This window comes from Lemur catta, chromosome 3, assembly GCF_020740605.2.
Source record: "Lemur catta isolate mLemCat1 chromosome 3, mLemCat1.pri, whole genome shotgun sequence".
Classification (NCBI taxonomy): Eukaryota; Metazoa; Chordata; class Mammalia; order Primates; family Lemuridae; genus Lemur; species Lemur catta.
In genome coordinates this window covers 88,646,077-88,674,007 of record NC_059130.1, presented here as the reverse complement: position 1 = coordinate 88,674,007, position 27,931 = coordinate 88,646,077, and the positions used below count along the sequence as shown (strand labels likewise).

Sequence of the window (27,931 nt, the reverse complement as noted above, 5' to 3'; positions counted from 1 at the left end):
GTCTCAGCAATTTCCTTGTTTTCCTTCAAGATTCAAATATCTACCTCTTTCGTTAAGTCTTTTCTGACTCTCCTTTTATTTCGTCACTCCTGGGTCCCTCTACAACAAATATAGGATCTGCCTTCTCTATTTCTACAGCACCGTGTATAAGGTTCTATTGCCCAAACCGTCATATTGTACTGTAGATACTGATGTCTATATCTGCTTTCCAACGACACTGGGAGCTCCTTCAGAGCAAAGAATATATCTGATCCATCTGTGTCTAAACTTTCCCTGGTACTGTGTTGAGGTTGATTAAATGTCTGTGAACAAATTAATGAATATGACCAAGAAAAAATAAGGTCCCCAACAATAAGGGTTCTTTCAAATTGCTAGTACCTTCCTATAGTGGCTTAAATAGTGTGCCCCAAAAATTCATGTCTACCCAGAACCTAAAAGTGTGGCCTTACTTAGAAATAGAGTCTCTGTGGAAGAAATATACTGATTGAGATGAGATAATTCTGGATTATAGTAGTCCCTAAATCCAGTGAGAGTATATGAGAGTGTCCTTAACAGAGACAAAAAAGGACAGAGACACAGAGAAAGAGGCCGTGTGAAGTTGGAGATAAAAATTGGTGTTATGCTGCCACAAGCCAAGGAACACCAGGACCCACAAGAAGCTGGAAGAGGCAAGGAAGAATTCTTCCCTAGATACTTCAGAGAAAATGTGTCCCTGATGACACCTTCATTTTGGATTTCTGCCCTTCAGAACTGTAAGAGAATAAATTTCTTTTGTTTTAAGCCACCATGTTTGTGGTGATTTGTTAAGGCAGCCCTAGGAAACTAGTACACTTGATACCAGAAATACGAATGTGCAGTGTGGCAGGGAGAATATGAAGGAGGAAATGGAGAAAACCAACACTTGTCCTCTCAATGTATTTGCAAATCTAGTGGAACCATTATTAAGACAACTACTAGTTTACAGAGTGGTAGAGACATTAGCAACAGCAACCTCAATAGTTGTTACCACTTTCCTGTACTGGTACAGAATCCAGCAACAGTGTGAGGAACAAATTAGTTACCCATAGCACTTCCCAGACTTAGTATCAATTTTGACACCGGAAAGATTTAGGGATATGTTGACTGCCTGGGGTAATAAGCACCAGTAGCATCCTTACAACAGAGTAGTTCTAAAGCTCCCTGTTTAACAAATACGAGAGTTCAACAAATATTAAATTTAAAGGTGTGATTCTAATAACACTGAGAAGGAGATCTTCCCCACAGTACATGTCTAGGTGAAGAAAACCCTCAAAACCAAAATTTCACAACCTTTGAACTTGATAAGCATGTGCAGATAGTTACTTGGTTCTTCATTAAAGTTTTCCAACCTGTTTTCCCTGTCTTTATGCTGTTTCTAACTGATAACCCTCTTTTTGTGTATTTCAGGGAGCTGTTTTCTATATGGGAAGGTAACATTTTCTATGTGAATCTGGAAATGACTATGTCTCTAGTAATGAAGTTCCATTTCTTCCCATTCTCTTTTGAAGCTAAGGCAGAAATTAGAGAGAAATTTAAACTAATTACTTCTCTAGTTTCCTTTCTCTCAAAATAGAAAACAGTTCTCTATAAAAGTCAACATAGGCTTTCAATTTTTGCAGTTCTTTTTTGCAGGGGAGAGGAAGTCTGGGGAGAAGACAATTCACTCTACTATGCTGTTATGGTTTTGTTCATCTCACATCAACCAATTCTGACACCAGCTCCACAATTCTCCGATGCTCTGAACACCAGCTGGGTGTCCAACAACTCAATGCCATCTAACACTACCCACAGTTAGTATCAGACTCCACAAGTTTAAAGGCTCAATTCCATAAGACTGCCCTCACTTCAGATGCCAGTTGTAAGTACTAGGTCCCCTGGTTACCCACACTTTGGTCCATCTTGGCTACAAATTTGAGGTTCCCACAACTCCCTCCTCAGGTTTGATATTTTGCTGAAACAGCTCACAGAACTCAAGAAAATGATTTTTTTTAATCATTACCAGCTTACTATAAAAATAGAATTCAGGAACAGCCAAACAAAAGATGCATAGGGCAAGGATAAGGCAGGGGAGGAGGGGATGCAGCCTTCTACATCCTTTGCAGGTGTGCCATCTTCCCAGCACCTCACTGTGTTCACCAACCTGAAAGCTCTCCAAATCCTATTGTTCAGAGGTTTTATGGAGGTTTCGTTATATAGGCAAGATAGATTATCAGTAGTCACTAGGATTAACAGATATGTAAAATTTGGTGGAACTTCCAGCTAAATGAAGTTAACAGTGGCTGCTTACTATTTGTTATTCAATATCTCCATTTGTCTCAGTTATTAATTTATTGACTATCAGCTCCAAAAATACCCTTCAATTATATTCTGTGATTTAAGGGGGAAAAAAGGAAAAAAGAAATCTCTTACATATCTCTCTCCTTTAAAGTGAGGATGGACACTGGATGGACATTGCAGAAAGAAGAAGCTCTCCTGCAGTTTCTGGCTACAACTTGGAAGCTGGCAGGATGAGTGTGAGGACATCCAGTGTCCTTAGTCATGGGCCCAGAACATGGTACTTCTGCAACCTTGCAGTCTTGACCTAATGATACTCTTTCCATGGCCTTCTTAACATGGAAATCAGTGTCCAAAGGCCTCCTGCTCACCCACCAGCACTGTGATTCCCTCTCCAAGACCCTGTGCATATCTTGTCTGAGATCAGAGGGTTCGTACCATGCTGTTACTCCTTCTGCAAATTGCCCATGCCCTACATGCAGCCTATCTGTGCCCAGAGGGTCCCCACACTCTACACAAGCCCACTGCACATTCATGCTACTGCTTGCTGATTTGCTTCCTCACCTGCACAGCAGAGGGTACCAATTGTTTACCCAGGGATACAAAGCAGCCTTGGCCTGGCCAAACCAGTGAACATCTTTTCTATTCAGTAGGCTAAACTACACCTTCTCCAGTAAGGTCCAAATCTAAGTTTGCCCTTCCTTTGTCCTCTCCCTTAGTCTTAGGGTACTATATAGAATTTCCTTATATTGTATATTTATTCCTTTATAATAGTTAATAATTCCTTAGTATAACTGTATGCTCTTCTACCTCCTGATTGAAGCCACAATGTTAAACCATCCAAAACAATACTAAACAACAAGGGGAAAATAAAACTAAACAAAAAACCTCTCCTCACTGTGACTTAAAGAAAGAGAATGCTGAACCTTCAAAATAACTGAATAAAAAGTGAAAAATTACTGAATTTGATTTCCTAAGATTTCTTATGCTCCTGGCCCCACCCTCAATTCCATAAAGACAGATCTAGAAAAACAGGGGAAGACAGAAAAGGGAAGTTTGAGAAGGAGATAGAGGTTGCTCTGAAATTACTATCTGAAAGCCTAAATGCAACCTATCTGAAGACATTAAAAAACTGTATGGGCAGATCAGAGCAAAGATTATAGGAAAGGGACTTCAAAAAAGCACAATTTGAAGAGGCAGGCATGATTTAGAGGAATACATAGACTAAGAAACACAGCTTCTGCAGAAAGAAAAACAGTTTAAAAAGAAAGTGAGAAGTACCCTTTGGCAATTAAGTGGTAAAGTGGAAAAGAAGTAAAATGGGAAAAGCTAAGTTCTTGTAAGACAAAAGAGAACCATAAAATGAGTACTCATTATCCTTCATGCCCATAAACCAAACCAAAACAAAACAAAACAAAAAAAATTAAACAACTGGTAAAGTACCTGAACTTTGCTAAACTGACAGCAGCGGGTACAGTTAAATAAAAATCTTATAAATCACACTATTACCATAAAAATGAACATGCTAACACAGACACCATATCAACAAATCTATAAAACCTACTGCAAAAAAAAAAAAATCAGGAAGCAAAATTACATACATATCTACTAAGAAAAATTCCCTCCCCAAAACAATCATGAAGCAGAAAAAACTACAAACCAATATTCCAAACTTAAATATACTTAAATAAACATTTAAGTATATGAAAAACCACACTGAATCAGAAATTCAAAAACTAACAGCAACAGCAATAACCACAACAAAAAGATAGAGACAAATGAAATAACATTGATGGTACTTAGGAAAAACAAAAGGCCGGGCATGGTGGCTCATGCCTGTAATCCTAGCACTCTGGGAGGCTGAGGCAGGAGGATTGCTCAAGGTCAGGAGTTCGAGACCAGCCTGAGCAAGAGCGAGACCCTGTCTCTACTAAAAAAATACAAAGAAATTATCTGGACAACTAAAAATATATATAGAAAAAAATTAGCCGGGCATGGTGGCACATGCCTGTAGTCCCAGCTACTCGGGAGGCTGAGGCAGAAGGATTGCTTAAGCCCAGGAGTTTGAGGTTGCTGTGAGCTAGACTGATGCCACGGCACTTTAGCCCAGGCAACAGAGCAAGACTCTGTCTCAAAAATAATAATAATAATAATAATAATAATAATAAAGTTAAAAAAAAAAAGAAGACAAAATTCTCTCAGAAATGAATAAACTGCAAAATGCCCAAGGGAAAAATAGAAGTCAACAAAAATTTAATGAAGAGCATTGAAAAATGGCAGGAAAATAACTATGTTACTCAAAATAACATAATGAAAAAAGTAAAAAGGATCAGAGGGAAAGTAGTGGAAATGGAATAGAGACAAAGAAGTAATAATAGTCATAGTGTCAAGTCCCTAAAGAAGAAAAACAAAGCAATGGAACTGAACTAAAATTTAAAACCATAATCCTAGAAAAATTTCCAGAAATACAAAAAAAAATGAAGCTATATTGGATGCCTTGGGAAAATTAATCCAGAATGATCAACTCTGATCATTTGCTATTAATATGACATACTCAATTAAATTTCAAAACCAATATATCAAGCAAGGAGCACCAGTTTTTAAAAAACTCAATGAAAGTTAAGTATGAACCAAAGATTTTATATACAAATTATTCTTCAAATATCAGGGTGATAGAAAAATAGTTTCCAACGTACAAACACTTAAGAGAAATCTGTACCAATCAGCCCTTCTTGCAAAATCTACTAGAGGAAGACCTTCATCCAACCAACTGATGACTAAAAAAATTTTAGAAAAAGGACCACTGATGAGTATTTTTAAAACATATAAATAAATACCACTGAAGCAAAGGTGGAACACAGAATAAAAGTCTAATAAATAAATTTAATTAAATGTTCTGACAAAGTATAGATAATGCAATTTTTTAATGGGAGAAGGAACAGGAAAGAGGAAAATGGAATAAGCATACTAATTGCCATATAGGCAAAAGGTAGGCTTAAAGAATACTTAAAAACTGATAAAACCACATAGTAATGGGTTATAAAGAAAACAAGAGACTAAGACCATTTTTAAGTTTTAAGTACAAAAGTAAACACAAGAACAAAAGTATAAGCCATCTTAGATACCAAGAAAAAAAAATCACTCTTAACAAATACAAAGAAAATACATCTCACAGAAAGTGTAGCAAAATAACGCACATAATTATAAAATATTACGCCATAGAGTTGAGACAAAAAAAACTGATCGTATTAATGAATATGAATGTACTTAACTATTAAAAGAAAATTTTCAATTCGGCTCATAAAGCAAGACTCCACATATAAGAGAGATACTTAAGACAAAGTAATTCAAAACGACTACCAATAAAGGCACACACAAAGGATGTCAGGCTAACTAAAACACAAAGAGAGAGCAGGCATAGCTATCTGATAATAAGAGAATGTGGCACTTAAGCCCAAGGCTTTAAACACACCAAAGGTCACTTTTTAATGCAAAAGCCACTATAAACAATGAAGATTAATACTTATAGATGTATATGCCCAAAATAACACAGCAACTAACTTTGAGAAGGAAAAACAGTAGGAAATTTAAAGAGACATGGATAGGATAGAAATGCACTAATCACAGGAAAGTAAATACACCACTCTCCATAAAAGACAGATTAAGTGGATAAAATGTAAGAAAAAAGGTAGAAGATCTCATGAGTATCCATAGGTATATCTTACTGGATATATATATATATCAAACTCTTCACTCTAACAATAGAGAATACTCTCAAAAGCCAATGACAAATTCAGAAAAATCAATCATATGTTAAGGCACAAAGAAACATAGTTTCCACAAAGTAGAAATGTTACAAACAATACTCTCTGAATGAAACACAATAGAACCACTATAGAAGTTAAAAAAAGAAAGAAAAAACAAAAAAGAATCTTGCATCTGGAAATGTTTAAACTAAACATTTATTTGGGTAAAGAAGAAATACAAATTGAAATTCCAGAAGTTTTTAAAAATAATGACAATGGGTCATTTGGGAACTAGAAATCTTACAATAGAAAGAGGAAGGGGAGGGAAGAGAGTGATGAATGGGGGGTGGGGGTCGAGTTAGTCTACAATGTGAACCCACTAGAGTGCAAAGGTCACAGGGCAAACAAATGACCTAAAATCTAAGGAGAGATAGGTGCCTGCAGAGACAAGATGTGGCTTACTAGAGCAAGAGTTCCACTAAGGTGACAGACACATTCTTGGAGCCTAACAGTGCACTGGTAAGAGAAGGCAAAGGCAAATATAGGGGATTCCTGAAGTTTTGCAGGCTTTTTCTCCATGACCACTACCAAGCGCTCTTAGTAGAAATCAGGAGAGTTCTTAGAAAGTCTCCATTTGTGTGCACAACACAGGGAGAAGAGCACCAGACGCTGTAGGAGGGACAAAAAAGCTGCCAGGACCCTTCTACCTCCCTTACAAAATAAAAGCCTTAACCTGAGGCAGGGAAGGAGGACAACAAACCTTGTCACATTTGGGGTACCAGAGAGTATCCATAGAAGCTTAGAAGAAGAGAAAAGGGGAGAAAAATCCCTACCCCAGGAACACAGGCAGGAAAACTTTATGCTTTCTCAGAATTATAACTGAAGAGAGAGAGACTTTGAGAAATCCATAAACCCAAGACCTAGAGATTCAATGCCTGCAGAATACTGAAGTATTGTTACCAGAACAACAGAGAATGTCCTCCAATCCCTATGGACAGGCTAGATATAGCAAATTACTAAGTAACTTGCAAGACACACTCTCTCTGAAGCATAACTCAAAGGAAAACCAAAAGCTAAAGGGGGAGCAAGGATTAGAAAAAATACATATCAAACCATTCAACACCCTAAATACAAGGTATCACTAGAAGAATTTGAAGGCTTTGGTGTATTGATCAAATCCGTGAGAAAAATAAACCTCAAACCCAATCCAATACAAAATTAGATCAACTCAAACTTGCATGAAGAAAGGCATGCCCATTTCCAGGCATAAAATCTACTCACTGTAGTCTATACTATACTACATAAGATTTCCAGTTTTCCACAAAAAATTACAAAGCATATCAAAAGGCCAGAAAAAGTATATCTGCAAGTGCCAAGTTATCATCAAAAACAGACTGAGGTAGGATACAGATGTTGGAACAAACACTTAATTTTAAATGAGTATGATTAATATGTTAAAGGCTTGAATAAAAAAAATGGATGACATATAAGACTGTATAAGTAATTACAGCAGAGAGAGAGAAAGTAAGCTTGAAATGAAAAAACATAGTAACAGGAATAAAGAATGTCTTCAACAGGCTCATCAGTAGAACTGACACAGTCAACTTGAAAATAGTAATCAGTAAATTTGAAAATAGATCTATAGAAATTACTCAAACTGAAACACACAGGGAAGAAAAGATGGAGGAAGAAACAGAACACAATATTGTAGGACAAAATTGAAGTATTTAATAAATGCATAGCCAGCCTCTTAGAAGGAGAAGAAAACAAAAAGAGAAAAAAAATAAACCAAGAATTTTCAAAACCAACTACAGAGAGCTGATGTTTACACAACATTATGAATACACTAAATACCATTGACTTATACACCTTAAAATGGTTAACTCTATGTTATATAAATTTCACCTCAATAAAAAAGGAAAAAAATTCAAAACCACAAATCCAAGAGCACCAAGCAAGGTTAGAAAACTTCAGAGACCAACACTCACCCAGACACACATACCGGCAAACTATGAAAAACAAACACAAAGAGAAATCTTGAAGGCAGCCAGAGGGGGAAAGATACATTGCACAGAGAAAAATACAAAAATAATAACAGACTTCTCTCCAGAAATCATGCAAGCTAGAAGATAACAGAGTGACATCTTTAAAGTGCTGGAAGGAAAAAACCCTGTCGATCCAGAATTCCATGCCTAGTGAAAGCATCTTTAAAAAATGAAGAATAATTTAAAACTTCCTCAAACACAAAACTGTGATAATTTATTGCCACCAAACATACTCTACAAGAAATGCTAAAGAAAGTAGTCCAGGCAGACGGAATATTATACCAGGCAAGAACTTAACTTTACATCAAAAAATGAAAAAACACTGGAAATAAAACAAATGAAAGTAAAATAAAATTAACTTGCCCCCTACCTTTAGTTGCTTGAAAAGATAACTACTTGAACAAAAACAGTGGCAACATATTGTGTTTACAGCATATGCAAAAGTAAAATATATGACAACAATAATACAAAGAAATGGGTGGGAAGAATTGGAAATACAATGCTGTAGGGCCACCACATGCAGCAGTATATTGTTATGTAGATTTTAGCTAAAGATTATATTGTCAATTCTAGGACAATTACTAAAAAATAGTTTTACAAGGGGTATAATGTCAAGTCAATGGAGGAGATAAAATTAGTTGGCAAAAATTTAATAAGGAACAGGATATCTGCATAGTCTCAAAATATTTCCTCACAATAGACCCCACCTTAAGCAAGTATCAAAGTTATTACCAGTAATAAGACATACTGACATCATGTACCTTGTGTTACACTGACAAGGGCACAAAATCATATCAGTGATAGTCTTTCCTACAATAAATAAACTCAAGTCTCTCATGAGAAAACATGAGATAAACCCAAATTGAGGAACATACTACAGAATACCTGATCAGCAATCTCTCAAATTATCAAGGTTATGGAACAAGGAATGGCTGAAGAATTATAAGAGAGTGGAAGACACTACGGAGACATGAAAACTAAATGCACTGTAAATCTTAGAAAAAGTACATTAGCAGAAAATCTAGTGATAATCAAATAAGGTCTGTAGCTTACTTAACAGTACAAAACTATTATCATATTGTAATAGTACTGTACCAAAATTACCAACAGTACTGTACTAATTATTGCATACCATTGTACTGTGATTATGTTAAGATGTTAACATTAGAGAAAAGTCTGATGAAGAGTAGAGAATTCTGCACTATTTTGCAACTCTTCTGTAGATACTTAACATTTCTAGATATTCTAATGTTCTAACCACATTTTTAAAATATTCACCCTCTGCAATAAATTCCTTACTAAGAAAAAAATAAGATCCCAAAATTCAAGCCTAGAATGTAACAGTGCTATTGGACTTGCCATGTTTCTAATATAGATCTCCGATTATAGAGACTACTGGCCTTCTAGAACTGCACCTCAATTTTAGCATTAAGAAAAATATAACATCACAATGGATATCACTTAACTCCAGTGAGAATGGCTTTTATCAAAAACTCCCAAAACAAACGCTAGTGTGGATGCAGAAAGATAGGACATTCATACACTGTTGGTGGGACTGCAAACTAGTACAACCTCTGTGGAAAGTAGTATGAAGACACCTCAAAGAACTAAAAGTAGATCTACCATTTGATCCAGCAATTCCACTACTGGGTATTTACCCAAAGGAAAAAAAGACATTCTATAAAAAAGACACCTGCATTCGAATGTTTATAGCAGCACAATTCACAATTACAAAGATACGGAAACAACCCAAGTGGCCATCAGTATACGAATGAATTAATAAAATGTGGTATATGTATACCATGGAGTACTACTCAGCCATAAAAAAAAGGTAATCAAATACCTCTTGCATTAACCTGGATGGAACTGGAGCCCAAGTGAAGTATCATAAGAATGGAAAAACAAACACCACATGTACTCACTCACCATTAAATTGGAAGTAATTGACCAATGCTTATGTGCACATATGGAAATAACATTCATCAGAAATCAAGTAGGTAGCGGGGGAGGAGAGGATGGGTAAATTCACACCTAATGGGTAAAATGCACACTATCTGGGTGATAGGCACACTTATAATTTTGACTCAAATGGTACAAAAGCAATTTATGTAACCAAAATGTTTGTACCACTGTAATATTCTGAAATAAAATAAAAAAAGAAAAATATAATAAACCTCTTTAGAAAAAAATCAAAATGCCAATGTGTTGGTAACAATGTGATATTACATTGGAGCTACTCAAGTATCTTCAAGACATCATCTACACAGTTGCTAGCAGAGGATTAAAGGTATCATATAATGCATTTCCCCACCTATACCTATGAATCAAAGTGTATGTTTTTCAATAAAGTCCTTCCTTACAGACCCTATCTAGAAATCATTTAAATCCTTTCAACAATTATTACACATTCTCTTTAAATGGAGAATCGTGTGTGTGCACGTGCGCACACAAAAGCTCTGGAGAAGAGGCAACAAGGTAGCAAAGGCTAGGTAGTAAAAGACTAGTAACCACAATAAGGGTTAATAAAGTTTCAGAGACAGGTGTCCCTACTGAGCAAAGAGGCTGTCAGGGAACAAAAAGGATAAACTTTAGGTGAGCCTTAAAAGGATAAAATTTAGATGGTCAATAAGAAAGAAGGGGAAACATCCATGGGAGAGCTATAATAGCAAAAGCTTGGAGGTAGGAATACATATGGCATGTTTGAGATTACAGGCTATTTTAGCTGGATTATGAAGTTAGACATACTCCAGGAGCTATGGAAAATCATTCATGATGAAGAAACAGGGTCAAATGGTAGAGGGCTTTCAACATAAAGCTAAGGAAGAGAGCCCAAACTCAGTAACAGAGGCATTCAAAGAACAGCTAATCTGAGACTATCCTGGAATCTGAAGAACTATGGAACTATATGGTTGCCATTGTTTACCAAGTAGAGAGATTTTTCAGCTTAGCTTTTCTTTTTTTTTTTAAGATATAGAACAAGTATATGTTTGAGAGAAATTGAATATATGCACAGGAGATAAAGTAGTATTTAAATGAGCACATCAGAAATATAAAAAATAACTAAAACATCAAATTAAATGAAATACAAACCAAATAAAATCCAAAAATAGATTATTGAAAGATGAAAAAAACTGAGAACCTGAGCAGGTATAAGTAGAAAATATAAATTTTGCATATGAACATTTTAACATTTTACTCAAATAAAAATACAGAAGTATAAATTTTTAAGAAATCATACTACCATTAACTAGCAATTTTTTAAAAAACTGGCAGTGTAAATATAAAGAATTATAAACAGGAATTTTAACTGCCATATTATTTTTCTTTCCAAGCACACCCTGATTTATGTCAGCTGATCCTTGAAACTAGCAGGAGGAACTGCCAAGTCATCACATTTACAGGTGTGCTAAACCACTAACTTTGCTGCAGTGATATTTTGTTTAAACCACTTCCAACAGTAGAAATAAAGGCAACTTTTGTCAAAAATAAGCCCATTTTTAAAATCTAACTTGACATGCACACTGGCTCACTCCTGTAACCTACTTTGAGAGGCCAATGCGAGAGGATCACTTGAGGCCAGGAGTTTGAGGTTGCAGCGAGATATGCTCATGCTACTGCACTCTAGCCCAGGTAACAGGGCGAGACTGTCTCCAAAAAAAAAAAAAAACTAACTTGTAAGTTAGAAAGCTTAAACAAAAATCAAGTACACAGTGCATCTGATTGATATGAACAATTTTAAAAACAATTTAAATTTAGATAAGTATACTGGAAATCAAATAACAGTAAACACTAGCTACATGTTTCCAAATTGTACCCAACAATGGGCACCATCATTTCCTGCTATGTAATAACAGACATTTTTATCAGGCCTAGGAAAGCCTCTGAACCGTTATCTACCATCGGTTTTATAAAAGAAGAGATGTTTAGTTCATATAATAAAGTAATTCTAGAACTAGATTATATTTAAAGGAAAAGTGATGCAACATGTAGAGAAAAATCCAATGTAAAAAGAAGCAGAAAGTCAAGTTGCAGTCAGGAAAAATTGTGAACTTCAAATGGTTTCAATTTGATAATGTGAACCAATGTGAGTTTAGTAAACTGAGAATATCATCTTTGTGCAAAGTAAGGTTTTCCTTTGAAAAGCAGAAAACAATTCTTTTATACTCATTTAATTTCACTTTAAATAGCAGTCGTCTTTTACTGCCCTAAGTTTTCTCCTGCAAAGCAGAACTGATAAAATCTTTCAAATGGGTTGGATTATATAATGAGCTTTCCTTAAGGAAGAATGGCACACACAAAAACAAACAGCAAAGAAAAAAAGATTTTCATGAGATGCTAGAAAAAAATTGCAAAGGAAAGATTCATGAAAAGTATTTCTCAAAAAGGCCACAACAAGTAGAGACCATCTCAATTTTACTAGTGACATACTGAAACCAGCCCTAACCTACTCCTTGAGTTTCTGGTTATCCTCCCCTCCTTCCTCAAGCCTTATGTTTGCCAGATAAGAAAAAGTAATATTGGTAAGAGTCAGAAGTCTTAACAGCAAAGACTTCCAAATATCCAAATGATAGAGAAGGAACAGACCTAAAAATAAGCTTGCTAATAATAAAATCAGTCAAGCATTCATTAAGCAAAATGTGCCAAAGACAAAATTAACAAGAAACACAATTCCCTTCCTCTAGAATCTTAGAATCTATTTGAAAACATAAACATATTTAAAGTAAAGCACCATTATGTGACTACAGCAAAAGCTCTTTCCCTTGACAATGTGAAATTAGTTGTGAGTGGTAGGAAGAAAAAAATAGTTCAGAGAAGAATATAGCATACTGGGTAAGGAAAATTCGATAAATAATCTTAAACTGTGGTTTTAAAGTTATGAAAATTCCTTATGTGAATTGACAGACCTGGGTTCTAAATCAGCTTTACCATTTAACAGCCATGTGAGCTTGGATAATTTATTTAACTTTGTTAGGCTTCAGTTTCTCATCTATAAAATAAAACTAATACCTCCCAATCTACCTTGTGGGACTGCTGTAAGGATTAAATGAAATAATGTAGCTAAATCACTTGACATGACACTTAGCACAAAATAGGCCCTCAATAAAAGGAGAGACAGTAGAAGATGGTATGGTTGTCAGGTTACAAACTGAGAAATTGAAAAATTCTGTAAATAATGGGCTTATGGTCCCCTGAAGGCAAAAGAATCAAAGTTGGCAGTAGCAAAGGAGGAGAAATTGATATGATGGATCTTTGTCCACAGTAACTTCTCTTTTGTTATAGCAAGCCTCTCTGTAAATATAAACCAGTGTCTGATGGCCACTGATGAAGAGCAATGCTCAATGCTTGGCTGCTTTCTCATGAGGACAGAGACTCATTATGTCACTGGTTAGACTATTCATTCACAAAACTGCAGGTGTTCATAACACTGTATAAAGTAGAAAAGCAGTACATATTCGAGGACCTCTACAGACACATCCTAAGCAGGGTAGTAGAAGAAACTGTTCTACAAAACTTTAGGATAATCATTAAGATATGTCTCTTCAAAAATGAAAACTGGTAGAATAGAAAGTCTCAGAGCACCTTGATGAATCTTCCTTGGTTTTGACTCTTCAGTGTATATGACTTTACTGTAAGCTTCTATTAGTACAAAATTATCTTTGAGAACTAGAAATTCAGTGACAACACAGAAATATATATGCTGATTTGCATCATTTCTGTCTTAGGTTGGAACATGTAGTTAAAGATAAATTCAAGCACTCTGAATAGACTCTTTCTTCAACAAAACAGCAATGTCAGCACAGGCAGCAAACTAGAGCAGAAATTGAGTACAAAGTTCAAAAATGATTTCCTAAGAGCATTGAGTACTTAAAATGTAGTATGGCTAGGTTAATGTTTACTTTCACTTTATTTCACTTGGGTTATCAAGTATATGTCAAATATCTTCTCCTGGCTCTGCTAGACCCTATTGGAAAATTTATTAAAGGAGTTTCATATATATAGAGACCTTATATAAAACAGCTGGCAGAGCATCTTCTCCTGCCATTATCTACATTATGAAGTGGTTAAAAGAATTTTTAAAACTGGTATAAGTTTTTCAAACTTATAAAGTTCTATTAAAACACTTGGTTAGGGGCCGGGCGCGGTGGCTCACGCCTGTAATCCTAGCACTCTGGGAGGCCGAGGCGGGTGGATTGCTCAAGGTCAGGAGTTCGAGACCAGCCTCAGCAAGAGTGAGACCTCGTCTCTACTAAAAATAGAAAGAAATTATCTGGCCAACTAAAAATATATATACAAAACATCAGCCGGGCATGGTGGCACATGCCTGTAGTCCCAGCTACTCGGGAGGCTGAGGCAGTAGGATCGCTTAAGCCCAGGAGTTTGAGGTTGCTGTGAGCTAGGCTGATGCCACGGCACTTACTCTAGCCCGGGCAAAAGAGCAAGACTCTGTCTCAAAAAAAAAACATTTGGTTAGGCTGGGCATGGTGGCTCATGCCTGTAATCCTAGCACTCTGGGAGGCCGAGGCGGGTGGATTGTTTGAGCTCAGGAGTTCAAGACCAGCCTGAGCAAGAGCGAGACCTCGTCTCTACTAAAAATAGAAAGAAATTGTATGGACAGCTAAAAATATATATAGAAAAATTAGCCGGGCATGGTGGCACATGCCTATAGTCCCAGCTACTTGGGAGGCTGAGGCAGGAGGATTGCTTGAGCCCAGGAGTTCGAGGTTGCTGTGAGCTAGGCTGACGTCATGGCACTCTAGCCCGGGCAACAGAGTGAGACTCTGTCTCAAAAAAACAAAAAACATTTAGTTATACTACTATTTGTAGCTGACTGCTTTTCATAGAATCTTAACAGAAATTAGGACAGATCCTTCATAAAAATTTCATGAATCATGGGAACTTGAGTATAATCTAGTACAAACCCTTCATTTTATATGAGGAAGTTCACAGGTTCAGAGAGAAGTAACTTGGCCAGGGCCATATTCAATAAATTAATGACAAGAGGTTTGAAAAGCCAATTCAATACTAATGCAGTGTGCTTACCACTACAGATAGCTGCCTAACATTTTGATCACCCAAATTTCACAAACAGTACAGATTTATATTCTCCCTTGGCCCAAAATCTTTTATACTAAAAAGAAAGTAAGAAGCAGATCAATTCTGGGGCCCAGATTACAATTTATAATCATTATGTAGTATATTTCCAAGTAATAAGACAGTCCTTTGGTAAAAGAGTCTAACTTACTGTGACTTAAATAATGCAAATTGTTCCATAAGGCCCATAAAATGCAAAGCAGTGATAGTCATAATTTAGAAACACAAATGTAATGCATAAGCAAAATATAGAGGACCCCATATAAAAAGTTCCATGATGCTACTGAAAAGTTTGAACTAGTAATGAGTTACTCAAAATATTTAAGTTTCATTTTTAAAAACCACAGCATAAAGTGAGTGCTATATGAAAACAGAAGAAATGATAAAATTTATAGGGCAAGATAGTTACAAAGCACAGCAAATCTTTACTGTGAATAAAAGTGCATCATTTGTTGAGAAAAGCCAGCTAGGAGATATATATCAAAAGAAAGCCAAAGTTTAAGGTTGTGAAAGCTTGATGCTTTTCCTTGGGCCTAATACAGTGTGAGACTGCATTTCTGCACAAATATCGGATAAACTGGATTGAGAAAATATAATCAATAAATATATTAACCTGCAAAACTAATGAACACAAGCCAATAGGAAGATGATAAGGGAAGAACTTACATCCATCTCCCCAACTGGTAATTCCCACATCAAAGACTTATAGAGTTCATTATTCTAAGCTTGCAATCTCCCTTTTCCCCCAACCCATATCCCTCTTATCAGTACCATGCAAGAATGCCTTGGTGGAGCTTTTAACCTCCTCGATAACTTCTATCAGTCTCTCCAAAATATACCCCCAAAATATACAAACTAAATAAAGCAATGCAATTACTACTGCAAAAGAAGCTTCAAGACAAGAAACTCTGGGACATCATTTCAAATAAGTTGCTGCCCCCTTCCCCCCTCCTCTATATAGAAATCATGGAGCTGTCACCTGTACCATGCTTTGTTTGAGTACAGTACAGTGGTTAAAAGCATGGATTTGGAGTCAGGCCATACAAATTTGAAGTGCCAAAACATGGAAAAGGTAAGAAAGCATAGTTTAATGAAATAGACAAACTCAAAAATATACATAGTTGGTAGAAATTTAAATTAGTAAAACCATCTTGGAAGTCCATTTGGCTATAAGTACCCACAACCCTAAAAATATGACCCAGAAGTTAAATTATAAAATGAATTTATTCAATTTCTTCTTGTAAAATAATAGGTGAAATATACAACAGGTATGTACAGAAATGTTCTCCACAGTAATGTTCGTAATAGCAAATATTGCAAAAATCTTAGATGTCCAACAGCATAAAACTAGTTGGTAAAATTATTATACTACAACCATACCCTGAAATACTATGCAAACATTAATGATGAACAGCCACAATTTAGTTAGAAAAATGTTCATAATATGATGGTAAGTGAAAAATACAGACTACAAAACAGAAGGTATAAAATAATCTGTTGTATTTTTTAAAAAAAAAGGTTTCATCACATAATCATAGAAGACAATCTGGAATAATTTCCCTAAAAATGTGAAACAATTATTATCTAAGTGACGAGATTAAAGGTGATTAATTTTCTCCTTTGTAAATTTTTCATCTTTTCATTTCATTAAAATGCACATCAATACTCTGATAATTTGAAAAGCTTTTTACATTCAGTAAAAAAACTTAATAGTAGTAAATCTACACAAAGCACACAGATAACCAAGAGTTAATTATGTAAATCCATGTAACATATGTGTATATATATACCTACATAACTAATCTCACTTCTATAAGTACATATCTTAAGTTTTGACTTTTGAAAATTAGCACTTCTTCAAAATCGTAATTTAGACTTTCTTTAGCATTTCAAAGGCATTGAGGGTCATCCTAACACAACCGATACTCCAATACCATTATATAATCCATTTTTAGTTTGCTTTGTAGTAGGTGAACATTTAGTGCCATGCTGTGCCTTGCCTTTTGAGTTACTGTCAAAAAAGAAAAAAAGGAAATAACTAAGCCACCTTTATAATATACTGCCTCAAGTTCGTAAGGAAAACCCCAGCAGAATGCCACTTCTTTAACAGCTTTAAGGAGTAATTACCAGTGAGGGCCCCAGGAAGTGAGGGGGAAACATCAAATAGAGTTATTCAGACATTCACAAGTCTGACTTTTCTCTCCTTCCAAGCATTCCCACCAAAATACCAAATGGGAAGATGAACCATAATACACAGTAAGATAAGAGAACACAGTAAGATAAGAGAACAATGTTAAAAATCTTTAAATTATCTAAGTACTCATGACAATTCAGTATTTTAATACTGAACTAAATATGAACTTCATATTAAAGATATGACATTTAGATTTTATTCATTCAGATTACAGTTATACATGAGCTCTGGGTTGCTGAACCATCTACAAGGAATGTTAAAGACATTCAAGAATTCATAAAATTTGATTACTGGTCAGAGAAAAGCAAAAATACTTACCACTAAGTCCCAATTATTTTGTTCAAGCAATGTAATAGCTTCATCAATGTTTTCAATGCCAGTGCATGCCTAGAAACAAAGTAAATAAGCATTTTAGATATAACTTTAAAAATAAGGAGGTTAATTAGACTTAAAGATATATATGGTATGTAATTTATGTTCAAATAGATATATGAATAAAGGCAAATAAAGGCTTAACACTTCTGAGCATTTTATACTTATGGTGTGAAAACTGTTAATTACAAAGTAAATGTATTGTTCTGAAATAAAAGATAATAAAATAGATCAATAAAAGAAGTATGTTTAAATATTGAGCTTTGGAGTCCAGGATGATCTCTAATTGTCAAAAACAACTCTTATTCAAGTTTCTGATGGACAACCATACGTGAATAAATGAATTTCAACCCAAACCTTGTACCTTATATAAAAACTAACTCAAAATAAGCAAGAGACCTAAAGGTAAAACTAAAACTATAACCATTCCAGACCTACACTGTTTGATATGGTAGCCACTAGACACATGTGGCTAATGAATCCTTCAAATGTGGCTCAACTGAGTTTAGATGTGCTGTAAGTGTAAAATATTAAATACACACCAGGTAAAACTTAGTACAAAAATTAAAGTGTAAACTATCTCATTCATAATTTTTCTTTTCAATATATGTTGAAATGAAAATTTATGATATACTGGCTTAAATAAAACATAATATTAAGATTAATTACACCCATTTCTTTTTACCTTTTTAACATGGATACCAAAAAACTTTTAACTACATATATGACTTACATTATACTTCCAGGACTGTTAGTAGAAAAAAACATAGAAAGACATATTTATGATCAGATTAGGCAAATATTACTTAGATATGACAACAAAAGCATGATCCAAAAAAGCTAATAAAATGGACTTTATTAAAATTAATGCCCTCTGCTCTTTGAAAGACACTGTTAAGAGAATAAAATAGCAAGTAGCAGACTGGTAGAGAATATCTGCAAAATATTACTAACAGAGGACCTGTAACCAGAATATAAGAATTCACAAAACTCATTTTTTAAAAATTAAAAATAACAAAAGATTTTAACAGAAATGTCACCAAAGAAGATACATAGATGATGAATAAACACATGAAAAAATGCTTGACATTATTAGTCATTAGGGGTACGCAAAACAAACACAGAGAGATGCTACTTCCACACATCAGAATGCTAAAATCCAAAATACTGACAATATCAACAGATGGCGAGGGTACAGAAGTAGAACTATCCTACGTTGCAGGTCAGGATACAAAAATATATATAGCTACTTGTGAAGACAGCCTTGCAGTTTCTTAGAAAGTTATGACCCAATAATCCCACACATAGGTATTTCTCCAAAAGAAATGAAAATTTTAGTTCACATGAAAACCTATACTGAATTTTCATAGCAACTTTATTCATAATCACTGAAAAAAAAAATCACCTCAAATGTCCTTCAATACATGCACACAATAGAAAACTACTCAGCCACAAAAATGAACCACTGGTAACAGAAAATAACATGAATAAATCTCAAATTATGCTAAGTGAAAGAAGTCAGACTCAAAAAGACTACACTGAAAAGGTTACATACTGTATGATTCCATTCCCATGACATTTTGGAAAAGGCAAAGTTATAAGAACAGAAAACATATCAATGATTGCCAGGAAGTTAGATGAGAATATAAGGGTTGGTGACAGAGGGGCAGCAAAGAGGACCTTGGGGGTGAGGAGGTGATGGGACATATTTGATTCTGGATACCCTATAAAAGCAACAAAAGGCAAACAAGTGAAACAACATTAAAAAATACAAACTTCAGTTCCAGTAAAACGAGAAGGATAATCCAAAGACTCCCAAATACTTATAAAAGCTACCAAGAAAAATTAAGATACGGCAACAGTTACACAGGAGAGAAAAACTACAGGAAGTGCAGAGGAAGCCCAATAGCTGCAAAGGGAAGTAGAAGAAAAAAATACACTTCGTCAGTGATGTCAACAAAAACAGGGGAGTAGGTAGTTCTAAGATAGAGTAATACAAGGTGGAGTAGGTAATCTGTCTCTCCACATAAACACTGAAATATCCAACAAAACCCATCAGACTCAACCTTGTCATAACTCTAGAAAATAGACAAAAGATCAACTGATCTTCAGTTGCATCAAGTGAGCAAACGCTGGACCAAGAAAACGGCAACTTAAAAACAGTGTGTAAATTTCTGCAGCATTTTTATTTCCATTGTGCCACCCTCAGCTCAGCAGCAGTCTTAAAAACAGCAGGCCACATTACCACTGTTGGACACTGGTGCCTGGTCCAGAGGGAGCAGAACAGACTTTGTTCTCAAAGAATTCTGTTTGTCTGTTTGACCTGTCTGAGGTTACATGAGGAATTGATTCAAGGCATTTTCCTTTGTTTTATCTAACTTTGAACTGTCTCAGGGGAGAAAAGTAGCCCCCCAGGGAGTATTTTTAAAAAACATTTTAAGGCAAATGAAAAACCCACAGCTACCTGGGCAAAAGATTACGTAGAGGCAAAGAACAGACATGCCAAAAACACAGAGGATAAGCTGGAAAGAGACATTCTTTGGGAAATCAGGACATTGAAAAGCACTTTGAAAATTCAGAAAGACAAGCACATGTCAAGGACAAGACACCTATTAAGAAAAGACCTAAGAAAACCACTGGTCCTTTTCTAGACTCAGCACAAGCAGGAAATGAAGGCTAAGGCAGAGTTGTAAAATGCAGGGCTAAGGCTGACGGAATTACCAACAGAGACAATGTGCAAAGACTGAGAGAGGTTTTCCTTTCTTCTTTTTTCCTTTCTTCTTTTGTTTCTACTCCAGATACTCAAGGAAAACTCCTTCAAAAATACTAGCAGACCACAGCTAAAATATAAGAGACCTCAAAGACTACTATGGACTGAATGACCGTTAAGGACTGTAATCTCCCTAAAAAATTCCTATGTTGAAGTCCTAAGCCCTACTATGATGGTATTTTGAGGTGAGGCTTTTAAGAAGTAATTAGGGATAGATGAGGTCATGAGAGCAGAACACTCATGATAAGAATAGTGCTCTTATCAGAAGAAATACCAAAAAACCTCCCCTCTCTCTCTACCTCTACCATGTGAGAACACAGCAAGAAGGAAGCCATCTACAAGTCAGGAAGCAAGCCCTCACCAGAAACTGAACATGCTGGCACCCTGATGTCAGACCTCCAGCATCCAAAACTGTGAGAAAATAGGCATCTACCATTAAAGCTCATCAGTCTATCATATTTTATTATGACAGCCAAGCAGACTAAGACAGAGACCACACATGACAAAGAAAACAAATGTTTCAAAAATACTTTAGAAAAGTCATTAAACAAACAAACAACTACAACCCACAGAAAGCAACCAAAACAAACCACAAGGAGGGGAAGAATATGATTTCCAGAGTTCTTATATTATATATTTAAAATGTCCATTTTTCAAAAATAAAAATTGTAAAGTAGGCAGAGAAGAAAGTATGGCCCCTTCAAGGGGGGAATTAACAGAAACTGTCACTGAAAAAAACAGACATCAGACTCAGTAAACAAAGTCTTTCAATCATTACCTTAAATATGCTCACAGAACTAAAAGAAACCATGAACAAATGGCTAATAGAAACCAGGGAATGATGTGTCAAAAAAAGAGAATGTTGATAAAGAGAAGTTATTTTTTAAAAAATCAAACAGAAATTCTGGAGATGAAAATTACAATAACTGAAATGGAAAATTAACCAGAGTGTTTCAATACCAGCTTTGGGCATGCAGAAGGAAAAAAAAAAAAAAAACAGAACTTGAAGATTGTTCAGCTGAAATTATCAACTATGAGGAACACAAAGAAAAATGAATGAAATAAACATGAACAAAGCCTAAGTGATCTCTGAGACACCATCAAGCACACCAACATACACATAATGGGATTACCAGAAGAAAAGGAAAGAGAGAAAGGGGCAGAAAAAATATGTAAAGAAATAATGGCCATAAACTTCCAACATTTGATAAAAGACAAGAATATACAAATTCAGGAAGTCCAACAGGTTCCAAGAAGTATTAATATAAACATCAAATACAGACGTCAATACCAAAACATACAATCAAACCATCAAAAGCCAAAGAGAACCTTGAAAGCAGCAAGAAAGAGGTGATTCATGTACGAGAGCCTTAATAAGATTAGCAATCATTCTCTCATCAAAAACTATGGAGTCGAGAAGGCAGTAGGATGACATATTTAAATTGCTGAAAGAAAAAAAAAGTGAACAAAAAAACTGTCCTTCAAACCTCAAGAAATTGATATTCTCAGATAAACAAAAGCTGATGGAGGTTGTCAATGTTAGACTTTCTTTGCAAGAAATGATAAAGGGCATCTATCGTGGGAAATGAAAGGACATGAGAAAGTAAATTAAAGTTATACAAAGAAATAAAGAACACATATAAAGGTATCTATATAGGTAAATACAAAAGTCAATATTATTGTACATTTGGTTTATAGCTCTTATTTTTTTCTTTCTATATTATTTAGCAGACAAAGGCATAAAACAATTATTTAAAATCTATGTTAACAGGTACATAATGTATAAAGATATAAGTTATAACAACAACATAATGGGGAGGTGACAAGCTGCACAGAAGCAGAGTTTTTTTATTTTTTATTTTTATGTTTTGAGACAGGGTCTTGGCTCTGTTGCCCAGGCTAGAGTGCAGGGGCATCATCATAGCTCACTGCAACCTCAAACTCCTGGGCTCGAGTGATCCTCTTGCCTCTGCCTCCCAAGTATCTGGGACTACAGGTGCATGCCATCCATGCCTGGATAATATTTCTATTTTTTGTAGAGACGGTGTCTCACTCTTGCTCAGGATGACCTCAAACTCCTGGTTTCAAGGAATCCTCCCACATCAGCCTCCCAAAGTGCTACGATTACAGACATGAGCCACCACGCCCAGCCAGAAGCAGAGTTTTTGGATACTGTTAAACCTAAATTAGTATTAATTCAAAATAGACTGTTGTAAATTGAAAAGGTTATTAGTAATCCCTAAAGTAACCACTAATAAAATAACCCTAAATACATACAAAAAAGGGACCAGGCACAGTGGCTCACACCTGTCGTCCTAGCACTTTGGAGAAGCCAAGGCAGATTGCTTGAGGCCAGGAATTGAAGACCAGCCTGAGCAACACAACTAGACACCATCTCTACAAAAATTAGAAAAATTAGTTGGGCATGGTGGCACGTGCTGATCACTTGAGCCCAGGAGTCTGAGGTTGTAGTGAGCCATGATGACGCCCCTGTACTCTAGCCTAAGCAACAGAGCAAGACCCTGTCTCAAAAATAAATAAATACAAAAAAGCAAATAAGTGAAATACAAAAAAATCAATTGAACACAAAGGAAGGCAATAATGAATAAACTGAAGGGGGAAAAGGTATCGCACATAGAAAAAAAAAGGAAATGGCAGAATTAAATGCTTATCAGTAATTACTTTTAAGAGTAAATGGATTAAACTCTCCCCAAATAAAAGGCAAAGATTAACAGAATGGATAAAAAGATATGATCCAACTATTATATATGCTGTCTATAAGGGCCTCACTTCAGATCCAAAGACACAAGCAGGCTGAAAGTGAAGAATGGAAAAAGATATTCAACATAATTACTTACCAAAAGAGAGGCTGGTGGTTATATCAATATCCCTCCCCCAATAAAATAGACTTAAAGTCAAAATTGTTATAAAAGAAAAAGCAGCACATTATACATTGACAAAAGGGATAATCCATCAAAAAGGGACAGTCCAGAATATATGGAAGAAACAACTGACAGAATTAAGGGAAGAAACAGACAGTTTCAAAATAATAGCTGGAGACTTCCATGCCCCATTCTCAATAATGGACAGACAACTAAACAGAGATCAATAAGGAAATAAAGGACTTGAAAAGCACTATAAACCAACTACACATTAACAAACACAGACCACTTGACCCAAAACAACAGAAATACATTTTTCATAAGTGCACATGGAACATTCTCCAGGATAAAACATATTTAGGTCACAAAACTAGTCTCAATAAATTTTAAAAGACAAATCAAACAAAGTATCTTCACAAACCACAAAGGAATCTATAACTGCAAACACCTTTATTTAAAAAGAAGAAGGCTGGGCACAGTGGCTTACACCTGTTATCCCAGCACTTTGGAAGGCCAAGGCAGGAGGATCACTTGAGGCCGGGAGTTCTACACCAGCCTGGGCAATATAGCAAGATCCCTGTCTACATACATACATACAAACATAAAAGAAAGATCTCAAATCAATAATTTATATTTAAACCTTAAAGAAGAGAAAAGGAAAAAATTAAATCCAAAGCCAGCAAAGGAAGAAAATCATAAAGATCACACATAAATGAAACAGAAAAAAGAAAAACAAAAGAAAAAAATCAACTAAACCAAAAGTTGGTTATCCTAAAAGTTTAACACTGATAGAATTTAATTTAAAATTACCTAGATTGGCTTAAAAAAAAAAAAGAGAGAGAGAAGACTCAAATTACTAAAATCGGAATGAAAGTAGAAACATTAGTATTGACCTTCCAGAAATAAAAGAATCATAAAAAAGAATACTATTAATATGAACAATTATATGCCAACAAATAAGATAATCTAGATAAAATGGGCAAATTCCTAGAAACACACAAACTACCAAAACTGACTCAAGAAGAAAGAAGAAATCTGAACTGACCTACAAGAAGTAAAAATTGCGTTTGTAACCAAAAGAATCCCAACAAAGAAAAGCCTAGAACCAGATGGCTTCACTGTTGAATTCTATCAGCCACTGAAAGAAGAATTAACACCAGTTCTTCTAAAACTAATCCAAAAAAAACTGGAGATGAGGGAACAATTCCTAACTCATCCCATGGGGCTAGCATCACCTGATAACAAAGCCAGAAAAAGACAGCACAAAAAAACTACAGACCAATATTAAGTATATCAATGCAAAAATCTTCAAAATACTATGAGACTGGACCCAGCTGCATACTAAACATATTATATACTATGATCAAACGGAATTTATTCCAGAATTGTAAGGGTGGTTCAACAGATAAGAATCATTACACCATATTAATAGAATGAAAGAAACAAACATGATCAACTAAAAGGATACAGAAAAAGTATCAGCAAAAAACCTAAAAATCTTTCATGATAAAAAAAAAAACACTTAAGTTATAAATACAAGGAAACTTCCTTAACATGACAAAAGACATTTAAGAAAAAACAGAACTCATACTCAATGGTAAAAGATGAAAAACCTTTGCTCTAAGATCAGGAATAAGGGTGTCCACTTTCATCCCTTCTATGGAATATTATAGTGGAAATTCTAGCCAGAGCAATTAGGCAATAAAAAGAACATGCTGAAACTGGAAAAGAAGAAATGAAATAAAACTATCCCAATTCAAAGAAGATATGATCTTATATATAGAAAATACTAAAGAATTCACAAAAAAGCTATTAAAGCTAATAAAGGCAGCAAACTTGCAGGATAAAAGACCAGCACATAAAATCCAGTTGTATTTCTACACATCAGCAATGAACAATACAAAAGAAAATAAAAAAAACAATTCCATTTATGTTATGGTGCAGAAGAATAAAGACCTAAGAATAAATTTGACCAAGGAAGTGGAAGACCAAAAACTACAAAACATTGCTATAATAAATCTTTAAAGATCTAAAGAAGTGAAGACATCTTGTATTCATGGATTAGAAGACTTCCTATTACTAAAAGACCAATCCTATCCAAAGTAATCTACTGATTCAATGTACCAATATCCTTTTTTTGTTCAAATGTAAATGCAGATCTTCAAATTAATATGAAACGGCAAGGACCCAGGATAGTGAAAACAATCTTGAAAAAGAATATTAAAGTTGGAAGACTCACACTTCCCTTTTTCAAAACTTACGACAAAGCTATAGTAATCCAAATAGTATAATACTGGCATAAGAACAGACATACAGACCAATGTGACAGAATAGAGGGTACAGAAATAAAACTATCTACCTATGTTCAATTGATTTTTTAAAAGAGTGCTAAAACCATTCAATAAGAAAAGAATAGTCTATTTCAACAAATGGTGCTGAGACAACTAGAAATCCACATGCAAAAAAAAAAAAATAAAGTTGGACCTCTACCTCACATCATATACAATAATTAACTCAACAATCTAAGTTAGATCAACAACCTAAATATAAGAGCAAAACTGGAAAAACTCTTAGAAGAAAACATAACAGTAAATCTTTATGACCTTGGATTTGGTAATGGATTCTCAGATGTGACACCGAAAGCATGAGCCACACACACCAAAAAAAATACATATAAGGCACATCAAAATTAAAAATATTTGTGCATCAAAAGACCTCATCAAGAAAATGAAAAGGTAGTCTACATAATGAAAGAAATCTTTGCATAATGAGAGAAATATCTGGTAAAGGTCTAGTATCCAGAATAAAAAACTCTTACAACTCAACAACAAAAAGACAAATAACTCAATTTTAAAATGGGCAAAGGACTTGAACAGACATTTCTCCAAAAACAACATACAAGTGGCCAATGAGCACATGAAAATATGCTCAATATCATTAATCATTAGGGAAACATAAAACTTAATCACAATGACATATCGTTTCATATCTATTAAGATAGCTATAATTTAAAAAAAAACAAAATTACAAATGTTGGTGAGGATATGGAGAAACTAGAACCTTTGTACACTGCTGGTGGGAAGGTAAAATGGTTTAGTCACTGTGGAAAACGATTTGGTGATTCCCTATATGGCCCAGTAATTCTACTCATAGATATTCTACTCCTAGATACCCAAAAGAATTGAAAACCTCTGTCCACACAAAAGCACGTGATTGAATTTCCATAAAAGCATTATTCATAATAGCCAAAATATGGAGACAACCCAAATGTCCATCACAGATGAATGGATAAACAAATTGTGGCATATACATACAATGGAGTATTATGCAGCCATAAAAGTAATGAAGCACTAATACATGCTACAACATAGATGATCTCAAAAATATTATACTAAGTAAAAAAAGCCAGACCCAAAGTGTCATATATTATATGATTCCTTTTACATGAAACATCCAGAAGAGGTAAATCCACAAAAAATGAAAGCAGACTGATGGCTGACGGGCTGAAAGGAGAACAGAATGGGGAGTGACTGCATAATAGGTAATGGGTTTTCTTTCACAGTAATGAAAACGTTTTGGATCTTGACAAAGGCGATGTTACACAACACTGTGAATGTCCTCAATGCCAATGATTTATGTACTCATTGTACATTTTTAAATGGTTAATTTTATGTTATATGAATTTCACCTTAATTTTTTAAAAATATATTTTCTCAAGGTAAGGGGTTTACCCAACATGCAAAGTAATATCCCTTGTTTTCAAAACGCAGTACTCAATCTGGGAAGGCTAGGACAAGATCAGACAGAATGTATGCAAGAAAAGGTATAAGAAAAAAACTTGGGAAATGAGAGAGTCCCAGCAGGGGCAGATATCAGAAAATGCCAATCCAAAAAAACAGGTATTTCCTAAGGTTTAATGGCTAATTCAGAATGGGGGAAGCTATGCACTCATTTGTGCAACCTAAATCTGTAAAATAAAATCACACAAAGGAAATATATTTAAAGAATCAGTCTGTCTTTGTGGCAGAGAAAGAAACTTACTTTAGTTGGTGGTACCTAGAGAAATATTCTGGGCCTTTCTCACAATAGGAATCTCCAGAAAACAAAACTGATCCAGAAAAACCCAACACGTGCAATGATGAATAATGAAAAAGGAAGAAGCACGGCATCAATACAAGGTACTAATAGAGCAAAAAGAATAAAGGGGGCAGACAGAAAAGGGCAGCAAAACTATAGCAGCAGATAAAAATTGTAATCAAACATCCTGCCATAACTTTAACAAATTTAATAAGACAATAAACTCTATGAAGGACATCAAAACTCAGGGAGGTGACGATTTAAAAACAAAGAGAGAAAGCACAAGATAGCGAAATTCAGAAAAGAATTTGAGGGGGAAAAAACAAAATAAACAGAAAAAATACTAAATTGGAAAAAGCAAACAGGATAATAAACCACACAAAACATAAGGAATCTGGAAGAACAAAATGAAATTTAAAAGGATAAAATATAAAGACTTGAAAAAAAGCAATAGGTTGCCA

General features: G+C 34.9%; 1 protein-coding gene across 2 annotated transcripts in view; it reads right to left on the bottom strand.

The window, feature by feature from the left end:
• Positions 1 to 27,931, bottom strand: part of FAF1 (Fas associated factor 1) — a 446,948-nt gene that overhangs the window by 359,174 nt on the left and 59,843 nt on the right. For both annotated transcript variants that reach the window (XR_006734185.1, XM_045548070.1), the window contains exon 2: positions 17,688 to 17,756. Coding sequence is in view for 1 of the 2 variants with exons in the window: in XM_045548070.1 (XP_045404026.1) it covers positions 17,688 to 17,756 (69 nt within the window). In the remaining variant the exon portion in view is untranslated. The remainder of the gene's footprint in view (positions 1 to 17,687; positions 17,757 to 27,931) is intronic.